General features: G+C 42.5%; 1 protein-coding gene across 2 annotated transcripts in view; it reads left to right on the plus strand.

The window, feature by feature from the left end:
• The window catches only part of NRDE2 (NRDE-2, necessary for RNA interference, domain containing), a 46,904-nt gene that overhangs the window by 19,010 nt on the left and 13,244 nt on the right, over nucleotides 1-14,650 (plus strand). For both annotated transcript variants that reach the window (XR_011073660.1, XM_068541603.1), the window contains exons 5-8: nucleotides 5,111-5,561; nucleotides 6,328-6,733; nucleotides 8,087-8,220; nucleotides 10,987-11,107. Coding sequence is in view for 1 of the 2 variants with exons in the window: in XM_068541603.1 (XP_068397704.1) it covers nucleotides 5,111-5,561; nucleotides 6,328-6,733; nucleotides 8,087-8,220; nucleotides 10,987-11,107 (1,112 nt within the window). In the remaining variant the exon portion in view is untranslated. The remainder of the gene's footprint in view (nucleotides 1-5,110; nucleotides 5,562-6,327; nucleotides 6,734-8,086; nucleotides 8,221-10,986; nucleotides 11,108-14,650) is intronic.

The raw sequence follows: 14,650 nt of genomic DNA on the forward strand, positions 1-14,650 counted from the left end.
GATGAGTTTATATCAGTTTTTTTTTGGTGCATATTTGTATCTCCATACTGTCTACTAAAACCTCATGGCAGGGAGTAAATGACTATCGTATTTAAAGTGTATTTGTGTATCTTTAGAATGATTTTAATGCTCCCTAAATTCCTGTGCGGTTTTTCATGCCGCAGATGTGGGGATACACAGGAAATGCTGGCTTGGCATGAAGTATATAGCATGATCCTGTGCGTGTTCTCTCACTGATGCTAGCCTGTCTGACCCTCACAGCTGCCCCATGAGGAGGGGGCACTCTGATTTTACCAACGAGGAAAGGAATCTCAGAGATGAAGTACCTTCTCAAGGTCATACAACCAGGAAGCAGGATAGTTGGGGTTTAAACCTGTATTTCTCTGACTTCAAATGTTCTTCCACTGTCCACAAAAAGAGGAGACAGTTTGGGTGGTAGGGCATTTTCTAGGTTGGGAAACAGAAGACTCTGGTTCTCATTCTGACTTTGCTGTTGACTAGTAATGTAATCCCGGGCAAGTCTCTTAACCTTTCTGAGCCTCCATTTCTTCAGTTGTAAATTGGGAATTGTAACGCCTGCTGTGCCTTACACTCAAATATCAAAAATATTTGCTATGGGATTAGAAATTGGTGTGCAAATAGAAAGAGTTATTATTTAGTAATAGATTGAAAAAAGGAAAAAATATGAACAGAGAGTGGCTCTTGAGCCTCTGCTAATGAATGGCCCAGAGCTCAGGAAGAGTAATTAAAGACAACTTTATTAATCTAAACTGCAAAGAGACTACTACAAAGGGCTTAGGGCATTGGTGTGATTTCCTAGTAAATTGCTAAAACTTGAGTGAGGCAAGTCTTGCCCAGATTAATAGCTGTACAACTGTTAGTGTCCAGGTCTGAGAAGGTGTTGGTCCCATGGCACTCTGAGCTGCTCAGGGGACGATGGGAATACTGTGTCAGGTACTGAATTTTCACACTTTTTAAGAGGGATACTGACAAACCAAGAGCATTGAGAGGAAGGTGAGCAGACACTTGGCTAAGGCAGTCGTGTGAGGATGAGGTGAGGGCCTGTGGGTGTTTGGCCTCTGTCAGGGATATGGTCGTCGTTTTGTAGGCTTTGTTGGACTGTCTTCTGGAAGGTGGGTTGGCAATGTTCTGTGTAACTTGGGAAGCAAACCACGACCAGTGAGTGGAAGTTTGGCTCAGCATAAAAGCAATCTAAGAGTGTGAACATCCCAGCAATGATGTGGTGTGTTTTGTAGCATTGTGGTAAGCAAGGGTCAGGTTCTAAAGTTAGTGTATAACAGGTCAGAATTACCTTTGGAAAATTCCGTAGGACTAATATACTATCTGTCAGTGAAGTTCAGCTAGTTTTTTCTCCATTTTTGGAAGAGATTATTGTTTCTTTGGCTATATACCAGATGAAATAATTGGCTTAAGTTTAGGAGCCAAGTTGTATGAAATAATAATAATTTTAAATTTATCTAGTCCTTACTGTATGGCTAAAGACTTTACATATATAATTTAATTTTTTTTCTATATATTTATTTTTGGTTGCATTGGGTCTTCGTTGCTGCGCGTGGGCTTTCTCTAGTTGCAGCGAGCGGGGGCTACTCTTCGTTGCGGTGCGCAGGCTTCTCATTGTGGTGGCTTCTCTTGTTGCAGAGCACGGGCTCTAGGTGTGCGGGCTTCAGCAGTTGCGGTGCGTGGGCTCAGTAGTTGTGGTTTGCGTGCTCTAGAGCACAGGCTCAGTAGTTGTGGCACACAGGCTTAGTTGCTCTGCAGCATGTGGGATCTAATTCCCTGACCAGGAATTGAACCCATGTCCCCTGCATTGGCAGGCGGATTCTTAACCACTGGGCCACCAGAGAAGTCCCAGGACTTTACATATGTAAACTTTTTTGATCATCCTAGCAATTCTCTGACATAAGGTACTGTTATTATCCCTGTTTTACAGACAGGGAAACTGAGGCACAGTTTGTTTGTTTGTTTGTTTGTTTTTTAAAACTTGATCATGGTCACCCAGTTAGTAAATGATGGAGTTGGAATCTGGACCTAGGCAGTCAGACACTGAGAAGGCATGTGTGAATTGAATTCGGCAAAGGAAAGGCAAATTCATATTGCCCAGCCCAGCTTACTCTGGGGTTCAGACCCACTGAGTGGATTCAGGGCAGAACTGGGTGTTTGATTTAAACATATTCTCTTCCCAAACCCTTTCCCTCTTTCTTTTCTTTTCATTTCTTTCACTCTTTCTTTCTTTCTTTCTCCCTCTCTTTTTTTTGGGGAGGTGACTTAGTGCCTATATCTGAATTTATTTAAATTAAATACATGTGATATCATTCACTGAACCTCCAAACAAAGTGGGGGTCCCTACTTCTGGAATTATTCAAGTGAAGACTAGCTGATTATTTGGTAAGGATTTTATAGTAAAAGTGCCTTTATTTGGGGAACTATTGCATTAATCCTAGGTCCTGTCCAATTATTAAGGTTCTGTGATAAGTGATAAATTATATAGAACCTAAATATCCAACAGTAGGGAAATGGTTAAATAAATTATGACACACTCTTCCAATGAACCAGTTTGGAGCCAATAAAAATTGTATTTTCTAAAACTAATGGTATGGGGAAATGCTTAAAAGTAGGGAGGAAAGCCTGAAGCTATATATCAGCTATTTTAAAAAAGGATGTGTGTGTGTGTGTATATATATGAATATATGCATATGCACATTATCTGAAAGCTGATACTTAATAATGTAGGCCAGTAGCATTTTTTTCTCCTTTATCATTTTCATCAAATTTGTTACAAAAGGAAGCTATTAAAATCAGTTTTACAAAATGCAGTTTTAAAGTCAGAAAACATTTTTTAAGAGATTGAATATCTAAAATATTGTTCCTTTTTAGTGAAAATAAAAGAAAATAGTAATTAAGGAAAACAAAACTAGTTTTTAACTTAAAATTTGTTTCTTAGGGGATGAAAGGCTTATATAGAGCTATTTTAGCCTATTTTATCTCATCACCCCTTTGCTAAAGTTGTTTGACTCATAAATGGAAAGGAGAGAGACTATCCAGAGGTAATCCAGGAGGAACTGGGAGAGAGGATAAAGAGAAAGGGTTTGAGAGAAAACTTGTGTGTGTGAGAGAAACTATTCCCCCAAAGTGGAATTCACCACGCTGGAGCAGTGAGGGAGGCACAGGCAAGCAGAGAGCTTCTCAGGTCTCTGTTGACAGTGAGGAAGGAAAGGAGGTGATGGAGCTGGACCAGGATGAGGTGGGAGAGAAGCTCTCTGGGCATTGACAGAAGATGGCAGCACCTCTCTCTTGCTTTTTTCTCTCCACAGCATTTTATTGTGAAAAAATTTAAAAATACAGCCAAAGTCGAAAGAATTTTACAGTGAACACTCACATAACCATGCCCTACGTTCTACCATTAATGTTTCTGTGCTTGCCTTGTCACATACGTGTCCATTCGGCTATCTACCCACCCATCTTAAGTTTTGGATGCGTTTCAAAGTAAATTGCAGAAATCAGTACACTGCCCCCTAAATACTTCAATGTGCATATCATTAGCTAGAGTTCAAGATTTGCTTATTTTTTTCTTTTGATTTAAAATTTACTTACAGTGTAATAATCCACATCTTTATCTGCTGAGTTTTGACAAATGCATATACCTGTGTAACCCAGACATCTATGAAAATAGAGGACATTACTATGACCCCAAGAAGTTTCCCCAGGCACCTTTCCACTCAGTCCACACCCCACCTCCCTAGAGAAGATTACCATTCTAATTTTTTTCCACCATCAATTAGTATGGTCTATTCTAGAATTTCATATAAATGGAATCATATAGTATGTGCTCCATTGTGTCTGGCTCCTTTCACTCGGCATAATGTTTTCGAGTTTCATCCATGCTGTGGCATTTATCGGTAGTTTGTTCCTCTTTCCTGGTGGGAGTATTCCATCAATGGCCATACCACCATTTGTTTATCCATTCTTCTATTGATGGACACCTGGACTTTTTCCAGTATTTGGCTGTTATGAATAAAGCTGCTGAGAACATTTGTGCACAGCTCTTTGTGTAGACATGTGGTTTCCTTTTTCTTGGGTAAATACCTAGGAATAGAATTGCTAGGTCATAGGGTAAGGTCTGTGTTTAGTTCTTTTAAGAAACTGCCAGACCTTTTCCCAAAGTGATTGTACCAGTTTACATTCCCACCAACAGCATATGAGAGTCCCGGTTACTCCACGGATCGTTTGCCAGCATTTGGTATTGCCAGTCCTTTTAATTGTAGCTGTCTGGTGGGCCTGTGCTGTATCTCACTGCGGTTTTAATTGCTTTTCCTTGATGACTAATGATGTTTACCACTTTTTTATGTGCTTATTGGTCATTCATATCTTTTGTGACATTTCTGTTCAGATCTTTTGCCCATTTTTTAATTGGGTTGTTTGTATAACATACATACAGAAAAGTGTGCACAGTTTTCCTTAGCTTTTGTGCACATATTCAGTAGTCTTGTGTTTAACTCTGGGGACGCCTACGTGATCCATAAAAGCATTTCAGAACCCAGCCTCTTTTCCTGTAGAGTAGAAAATAGCCAAATGTAATTTTATTTGACATACTTTGTTTCAGGATTAAAAAAAGAATCTTAGACCTCTCTGTTATCTTAAGTAGGGACACAGGGAAAAAGGGACTGGTCTAGGAGACACAGATGACCTAGCGTCACCTGAGGTCTCAGCGTCCTCATGTAGGAATGGTGTAAAAGAGGAGATGATTTCCGCCTTGCCTGTCACACATGATTGTGATGTTCAAATGACATAATGTATGGGACAGTGCTGTACAAAGCTGCAGGAGAATGTAAGTTACTAAGAACTGGAAGACAGGCATGATCTTAAATTCATGAGACGTAAACAAAGAGTCATGTTAGAGGAATAAGTCAAACAGGCAGAAAAAGTTAACAGCTAATCCTCGTACGTCTCTAAATAGAAGCAATTTGAAGGGAAGGTGAATTTGAATATATGCAGTTAACTTGCAGAACAAGAGTGTGTCTGCTGGGCCTTCAGTCATTTGGATCCAGGGCACATGTTTTCTCAGTAACTTGTTTTCTTTTTCAAATATAAGATACAAGAGGAAAGGAGACTCCTGCCTTGGCATTAACCCTAAGAAGCAGTGTATATCTTGGGAGGGGACGTCCACAGAAAAGAAGCGGTCACACAAGCATGTCGAGCGCTACTTTACAAAGAAGAGTGTGGGATTAATGAACATTGACGGAGTTGCCATTAGCAGTAAAACTGAGCCTGCCTCATCGGAGTCGATCTCATTTATCCCAGTGAAGGGTGCAGAGGACGTGGTTGCCCCTGTTACAAGCTGGTTGAACCCTCTGGGGATTTATGATGAAGCCACCACGCAGTGGTTACAAGGCCGGGGTCCTTCAGGGCAAGAATCCAAGCAGCCAGAGTCACAGCCCAACAGAGAGAACGTGCTTCTCAAGGCCAAGGTGGAGGAGTTTAACAGGAGGGTGTGGGAGAATCCTCGGGATGTTCAGCTGTGGATGGCATTTGTTGCTTTTCAGGTAAGTATCGCTGTCCCAGTTCTCTTACCTTAGAATGACGGTCTTAATTTGGGGCACTGATTTAGTCTGCAGTGATTTTTGAGCTCCTAGGAGGAACCCTGGTGCCGGGCCTCTAAAGATAACTAGAATTCAGCCCTTGCCTTGAGTTTACTCAAAACCCAGTGAGGAAGGATAAATGCAATCTGGGGTAATAAATGCTATAACATCTAATTTGGGGATGGACTGAGGGGGTGACTTGCCACTAGGGAGTAAGAAATGGCTTCCAAGGGATGGTGAGACTTGAACAGAATCGTGAAAGAACAGTAGATGCTAACCAGGCGGGGGAAGGCGTTCCTGAAATACAGACAGAACATGCGCAGTGCACAGAATTGCAAAGAGGGGCTGCCCGTGGAATGACGTAGTGAGAGCTATGTGCTCCCCTTCTGGAACACGTGGATTTGTCTTCGTCCCACTTATCTTTTTGAACCACTTATATAATTATCATATTTGTCCTACATTTGGCTGTGTTATTGGTAAAACTGGCTCTTCAGAAAAGGTTTTCAAGACATTGCATGCTAGTTATTGATACAAAAATCTAAGTTTAAAATGACAGAGTGGATAGGTAAATTAGGTGAACTAAACACAAGATCAAACATGTCTGAATAACAATTCATTTTGAGAGGTGAGAAACCCTTTGGGGCTTATAAGTCACTCTACAAGCAGCCTTGAAATCCTGAGGGTCCCCCACTTCCATTTGCATTTGTAAATTGGTGTTTTTGTTGTTGAGGACGAGGTCATGAGAAGTCCGGGCCTGTACGCCATTGAGGAAGGAGAGCAGGAAAAGCGGAAGCGGTCCCTGAGGCTGGTTCTGGAGAAGAAGCTGGCCATTCTGGAGCGGGCCGTGGAAAGCAACCCGAGCAGCGTGGATCTGAAACTCGCCAAGCTGCAGCTCTGCACCGAGTTCTGGGAGCCCTCCACTCTGGTCAAAGAGTGGCAGAAACTGATATTTTTACATCCCAACAATACAGCCCTTTGGCAGAAATACCTTTTATTTTGCCAGAGCCAGTTTAGCACCTTTTCCATATCAAAAATTCAGAGTCTTTATGGAAAATGCTTGAGTACTTTGTCTGCTGTTAAGGACGGCAGCATCTTGTCCCACCCTGAGCTGCCTGGCACCGAGGAGGCCATGTTTGGTAAGGAGATGATGACCAGATGCTCTTACGCGGGAGGAGCTGTACTTCCTTTTGGCTACGTTGAAAATGAAGATTTATTTTTGGTTTATTTTAGGAATGTCTAAATCGATAAAACTGATTTTTAAAAAAGGTATTGTGACTCCTTTTGATAACAGGTTCTCCCCCTCCAGCTTCTTGGTGGTGGGGCATTAGAGCCAGTAGGGTTCAGAAAATATCACCAGACTAGAAGTTCCAACTTTTCTACTTATTAATCAGGTAAATGTAGTCAAGTCTCTTAACTGCTTTGGCTGTTGGTGGCCTTATCTATTGAGATGCCTGCACTGCTCATCTGACCCATTTATAGGGTCTGAGGCACTACTGTTTGCGGGATGCCCTGACTGGCTGGAAATCACTGATAGATGTAGGTTTTTGGTATTATTATACTGTTACCATTTTTGGCAGGTCCTGAAGGAGACTAGAATATAAATTTTGTCCAGTAATGGGACACGGGAGGCTGCATGTTATGCAGGAGCTGGAGAGTATCACTCTTGACTTGAATCCTGAGTTTGCCCTTCATGGGTTCTGGTGTGACCTTGGATAGGTTCCTTAACCTGTTTGAGCTCTAGTTTCTCCCTCAGCAGCAGTAGTACAATACCTGCTTTACCTGATTGTTGCGCATGTCAGCTGAGATAATATATGGTGAGTCTAGCTCAGTGTCCGGCATGTAGCAGGCGTTTATTTGATCAAATCCCTGCTATCGAACAGTGCTACTAATTTCTAAAGATAGAAATATATTGCTCTAGAAATAATAAGCATTTACTCCACTGAGTTAAAGAGTCTCGTGTTTGATATCCTTTGTGATGAGCTCAAATAGCTTAATGGTATTTAGTAGATGGAATTGTACCACAGTTAAAATGAACTGAAATTTTCAAACATGGAACCCTGATTTGTTTACAGCGGACTGAGTACACAATGAAAATTGCTGGTGAATAATGCCATCTAGTGATCAGTTGAGTACAGATCTTTGCTTTCTGATAAAAAATCTACGACGCCATCCTTTTCCTAGAATTTTTCTCATTAATGAGCTTTGAGTATTTGATAACCAATATTCAGACCATCCTCTTGCCTTATTTTATTGTTACTATTCGTACTCTGTGATAGTTTCACATAAAAATGAGAATGTACTTTGATTGCAATACTATTTGAGTCCTTTAAAATCAGGACATGTATGTCTCACAGCTTTGAAAATATTAACAGTCACTAATTTCAGGGAAAAGATGTTCTGGGTGTTGAACTGCATGTTTGTAGGAGTTATGTTCTCTCCCTTTTTGGGTGTTAACCAGGGTTCTTCCCCTTTGCTCTCCCTGCCTGCAGCCCTCTTTCTTCAGCAGTGCCACTTTCTGCGGCAGGCTGGTCACTCCGAGAAGGCCGTCTCTCTGTTCCAGGCCATGGTTGACTTCACCTTCTTCAAACCCGACAGTGTGAAAGACCTGCCTACCAAAGGACAGGTGAAAGTCCTGCTTGAGTCCCCCCACCCCGTCTCCATCTCTCTCCCTCCCCCTCTCCCTCTTTCGTGGGGGTGTGTGGATAATGGGAGGTGGTGGTCGTATTTTTAAAATATTTATATCCTCCTTTACATCAGTCCTGTTGAGGATTGTTCCTCAGAAATATTCTGGCAATCCAAGGAAAATTCCATAATGAAAGTAGTGAAACATGGAGAGAGGAAAGACGATCCCTCCACCTCCCCAAATATAAAGACTCACTTACGTTCCTTTTTTTCCCCTTACTTACTGCCCGTGTTTAAATGCTAGTTGCCCCCGCCCTCCAGGCAAGCAGTTGTCATGCCTTTTAAACTGTGGTCCTCTCTCCTGCCTCTGTGCATTCTAATCTGGGTCTCGTGTCTCTCCCCTGGTTAACCTTTCCACCACCTAAAATCTTTGCTGGAGTTGCAAGTGAAATTTCATGTTGGTGCTTTGTCAACACCGATCCTAACTGGGGGCGGGTAGGGCTGGGGGGGATAGTCATTTAGAAGATGAGTGAACATTGCCAATATTTGTGATGTGAAGCAATAAAAAAAACTTACCATAGAACTATCCAAGTAAGAAAACCTTGTTTTCCCTTTTTCCACTCAAGAAAACTAAGTTTTCTACTCAGCAAAGAGGGTCTGATGGGAGATGGATTGGACATCTGAATTTACAGTGAACTTTCAAAGGTCTTTCGTGACAGGCTACGGTCTCCATCTTGTGGAACTTTCATGAACTGCCTGTAAAGACTTTTTATCCTTATTTTAACCTTTTTTTCCTAGACAAAATTGGGTTAAAGAATACTGGTTAGTATTGGTATAACTGATTATTAGTATAATAAGCCAGATAACAGTTATTTTAAGACACGTTTTTCTGTTTGAAGAACCTGCTGTGCCGCAGAAGTGGTTCTTAGCCTCTCTGCGGAGCCTGCGGTGTGTGCTGGGGGTCAGGATCAGAATTGCCCTCACCCCCACCCCTTTGCTGACACCCTCTGGGGTGGGAGCAGTTGCTGATGGGCTTGGGGGGCGCTGCCCAAGACAGAAGCATCACCCAGGACTGGCCCACGCACTTGAGGCTTTAAATACTCTTGAGGGCATGACCACACCTCAACTTAATACGTGTTCCCAGCACACGGTAGGGACCAGTGCTTGTTGGCACAGAGCTGAAGGTGGTGGGCACCCAGTGAATAAGAGGTCTGTAATTTCAAAGCATGTGTATGACAACTTTGAAGCTTTTATTTAATGACATTCCATACCTTTGTAACTGAGAGACATTGTTACCACAAACAGAGTAGTACAACAGAAAACAGGCAGAGTCTGGGGTTACCGGTCTGTGTTTCTGTGGAATAAATGAATTGGTTATAACCATTCATCACACTTAAAGAAAAAACAAACCTTCTTTTCTTGACTGCGCTTCTGCCATCCCTTTTATAAGAGCGAATCCTGTAAAGAGGGAGTGTAGTCCTCCCGGTTCCCCTGGCCGAGGTGGCTGCCTGCGCTCGGAGCACAGGGCCTGGCCCTCCTGTGTCTCTCCTGATGCAGATGGGGGCTCAGGCTGGGGCATCCTGCCGCTCCTGCCCTTTGAAGCCTGCTCGTTCTTCTTCAAGAGGTTTCTTGCAAAAGCTTTCATTGAACAGGTTGCTGGCTCACTTCTTTTTTTTTTTAATATTTATTTATTTATTTGGTTGCACCGGGTCTCCTTAGTTGCGGCTTGCCAGCTCCTTTAGCTGCAGCTCACGGGCTTCTTAGTTGTGGCATGCAATCTCTTAGTTGCGGCATGTGAGATCTAGTTCCCTGACCAGGGATCGAACCCAGGCCCCTGCATTGGGAGCGCGGATTCTTAACCACTGCACCACCAGGGAAGTCCCTACTGGCTCACTTTTAAAGTCCTGATTGCCAGGTGATGACACGTTCAGTTTCCTGTTCATGGAAGTGTTCACGTTTGTTCCATAGGGAAGTGCTGCCGCCAAACTGCCGCCACACGCTGCAGGCCTGGTGGCCAGATGACTGAGGGAGGGGCCAGGCTTTACCCTGCAGGCCTGTTTGTTCACTGGGTGCCAGCCATGTTCAGCTGTCTCCCAGCAAACATTTATTGAGTCCCTCCTGTGTGTTGGGCACAGTGCCAGGTGCTGGGAATTTACTGTAATTGAGATGTGGTCCTGACCTCAAGAGCTCACAGTCTGTCCTGTTGAAACTTTGGTAATATAATATTGTAAATCAACTGTAATTCTGTTAAAAAAAAAAAAGACTTTGAATCTCCTTCCCCTCAAAAGGTCTTGAAAGCAACATGACTTCAGGTATCAGGGGGCCCAGTCGCATTCAGGGAACTGGCAGTGCCACTGTCCCTGGTCAGACTGGCCTACCAGGGTCAGAACCGGCAAATCGTCCCTCTCCCACCCAGCTGCAGGTGCCTCGTGGTGGCTTTGGCTGGTCTTTCTGTAACCTAACCTCAGAGGTGTCATCCCATCGCCTTGTGCCATATTCTGTTTGTTAGGAGAAGCCTCTGGGCCCAGCCCACACTCAAGGGTGTGAATACCTCAAGGCAGGGGAGGGTCACGGGGGCCTCTCTTGGTGGCTGCCTGTCACGCTAATTATTTTTTCTTTTTTGTGTATCGTGTATCTACTCCCGACTGATGACAGGCAAGATTTCAAGAATCATAAGCCCCTCTTATGCCAGTCAGCACTGATTTTGCCCAGTGACTTAGCAGTTTTGTACAAGGTAGGCTAACCTCTCTATTTTAAACCTGAACAGGTAGAATTCTTTGAGCCCTTTTGGGACAGTGGAGAGCCCAGGGCTGGGGAGAAGGGCGCCCGAGGCTGGAGAGCGTGGATGCACCAGCAGGAGCGGGGCGGCTGGGTGGTCGTCAGCCCAGGTAAGGCTCCTCTCAGTTGAGATGCTCTGCCTTTTCCTTCTAGAATTTGTTTTCACGTCTTCATGGGTTATTTGTTTGTAGGTGTAAGCTATTTATCAGTAGCTTAAGAACACTGTACAAACATCAAAATGTCGAACACACGTGAAGTAACTGACCTGGGAGAAAAGACTGTTTCTTCCCCTTAGAGATTTTAAAGCAGTTGACTGCCATCCCCTCCTTTAGTCCATACACTCTGAGGGTTGAATTTCTTTCCAGAGGAAGTAATTTTCATTTTTCCTTTTGTAGGTTGCTTCTGATTAGTAATTTTGTTACTAATCCCCTGCTCTCCCTCCTCCCATTTTTGTGTGTATTTAAGACTGTCTTTTTGTTTTCTTGGCAATGTACAGACCAACAGATTATTTGAAAAATACTTGCCTTTTTAGGAATACTATAAAATAATTATTAACTAGCATTTATACAGTAGTCGTTCTAAGTGACTCCATAGTATTTTCCAGATTTATACTCTTCAAGACAGCATTGACCAACAGAAATATAATTCAAGTCACATAATGTAACTTCACATTTTCTGGTAGTCACGTTAAAAAAGTGAAAAGAGGGGCTTCCCTGGTGGCGCAGTGGTTGAGAATCTGCCTGCCAATGCAGGGAACACGGGTTTGAGCCCTGGTCTGGGAAGATCCCACGTGCCGCGGAGCAGCTGGGCCCGTGAGCCACAATTACTGAGCCTGCGCGTCTGGAGCCTGTGCTCCGCAACAAGAGAGGCCGCGATAATGAGAGGCCTGCGCACCACGATGAAGAGTGGCCCCCGCTTGCCACAACTAGAGAAAGCCCTCGCAAAGAAACGAAGACCCAACACAGCCAAAAATAAATAAATAAATAAATAAAAAGCAGGAATAAAATTTCTAAAAAAAAAAAGTGAAAAGAAAGAGGTGAAATTAATTTTGATAATGTATTTTGTTTAACCTAGTATATCAGAACATTAACATTTCAACATGTAATCAATTTAAACAAATTAATGAGATATTTTGCCTTCTTTTTTTTTCCATACAAAGACTTTGACATCTCATGTATATTTTATACTTAGAGCACATCTCGATTCAGACCAGCCACTTTCAGGTGCTTGATAGCCTCATACTATGGCTACTGAATTGGACAGTGCAGCTCTCAGCTATTCAGTAATTGCTTCACTTTCTGGTTTTGTTGATAGTGTGAGGGGGAGAGAGCCCAGACTCGGCCAGCCTCTTCTCACAGGTGTGACCTTTCTGGGCGTTGGTTTCTTCATCTGCGGCATGGTAGCTTTGGATTAGCTAAGGTCTGCGTGGCAGCGCAAAGCTCCAGGCCAGGTGGCATCCCCTCCTCCATTAAGGCAGGTTGTGTGGGGGGACCGTCAGGTATTTGGGGTGACTCTGCTCTGGGCAGCGCTGTCTGGTGTTGGTCATGCCTCACCTGGGCTGTGAAAGGCTCAGCTGTTTTGACTTCCCTTGAGTGTCCTTTTCTAAAAGAACTGGAACTGTTCCTCAGGCTGACCTCAGTGGTTTCATATATGAAAACAAAAACCTGCAGGGAAAAATGGAAGTAGGTGTTGCACTTTTAGCCACTGAGTCTGCAAGACCACATGAAGAATTACGAAAATAGGTCTTCGGGTAATAAATCTTCTTTCTCTGAGTGACTGACTCAGCATGGTTCTGTGTTTTTAGCTTGTTTTTGTTTGTTTCTATGTTTTGTGAATGAGCAAGACTCTTAGAGTGCATGGTATGTATGTTCTAAGTTTACCATATTCTGCAATTCTATGAGGACATTGTTCTCATAGCAGTGTCCAGAGACCAAGTTAACATTACTTCTCTGATAAATGTCCAAATGTCTAGTCGTCACTCATAATCAGATGTAAAGTTAATTTTCTCGGAAAGGTAACCTCAGTGTTGAAACCTTGATTTTTAGTATCGAGTTAGGGACATGTGTTGGTGCTAATATTCCTGCAAAGTTTCCATTATAGAGAATCTTCTACTGAATTCAATGAATTTCTTTCTAATGAATATAATGGGAGTATGCAAAACCCCAGCAGCGTCAGGAGAAAGGTTGAAACATTCTTGTTTTCAGAAAACTAGTGGATAACTATTTTTGGTTTTGTTTTATTTTTAAGTTTTTGGTTCATCACGACAGGGTTGGCCTTTAGAGAGTGGCTGGTGTTTCTCATTGATGCTGAAGTACTTCTTCATACATTACAACTTATTTCTTCTTGCTTACCCTCACTTCCTCTTAGGCTGTGATTGTTACGTATATACGTCTGTCCACAGCCATGTAACTTTTTGAATTACTGATGTAATACTGGTACCTAAGTCTGATGTGTAACTCACAGGGGTAATTTCTCTTATAGTAAGTTTCTCAGCGTGATTAAAGGATTACTTCAAAGGTAGACCTTTAGAGGAAGGTGATAAATAGTTAAATTTGTTTTCTTCTTTGAGGAATTCAGAAGAGCATTGGGTAGAATATTGGGTTTAAAATGCTGGTACACGTATCATGCATTTTGATTTTTTGAGATTTTTGCTTGTTTGTTATTTATTTTGAAATACTTACAGACTCACAAGAAGTTGGGGAAAAAAATACACAGGGAGGTTTTGTGCACCCTTCACCCAGCTCCCCCCAGTGGTAGTGCTGCAGACAGTAGCACAGCCAGGAAAGCGATGCTGGTACAATCCACAGAGTTTATTCAGATTTCACTGGTTTGACAGGCACTCGTCTTTGCCTGTGTTTGTTTCGTACTTTACGGTTTTACCACATAAGCCGCTTCACGTAACCACAATCAAGATACAGAACCACTGCATCGCCACAAGGCCCCCTATGCTGTACCTTTCTTGCCACACCTCCTCCCTGCTCCCCCCCACTCCTACCACTGATCTGTTCTCCATGTCTATTATTATGTTACTGTGTTATTTCACCTATGTTTATATAAATGGGATCATATGGCATGTAACTCCTTTCAACATTTTTAAATTGTAAAACACACACAAAATTTACCATCTTAACTATTTTTAAGTGTACAGTTCAGTGACATTAATTACATTCAGACACTTGTGCGACCATCATCACCTCTATCCATCTCCTCAACTTTTTCATCTTCTCCAGCTGCAACTCTATACCCATTAAATATTAACTCTCCATTCCTCTCCTCTGTCCCTAGCCCCTGACAGCCACCACTCTACTTTCTGTCTCTATGAATCTGACTACTTTAAGAACGTCATATAAGTGGAATCATCCAATATTTGTTGTTTTGTGATTGCTTATTTCACTTAGTATAATGTCTTCAAGGTTCATACAGTATGGAGCATGTGTCAATATCTCTTTGCTTCTTCAGGCTGAATAATTTTCCATTGTATGTATACACCACATTTTATTTCTCTCTCCATCTGTGGATGGACACTTGGATCGCTTCACCTTTTGGCAGTTGTGAATAATACTGCTATGAACGTGGATACACAAATACCTGTTTGAGTCCCTGCTTTCAGTTCTTTGGGGTATATACCCAGAAGTGGAATTGCCAGGTCATAT

Source organism: Eschrichtius robustus, chromosome 1, assembly GCF_028021215.1.
Source record: "Eschrichtius robustus isolate mEscRob2 chromosome 1, mEscRob2.pri, whole genome shotgun sequence".
Classification (NCBI taxonomy): Eukaryota; Metazoa; Chordata; class Mammalia; order Artiodactyla; family Eschrichtiidae; genus Eschrichtius; species Eschrichtius robustus.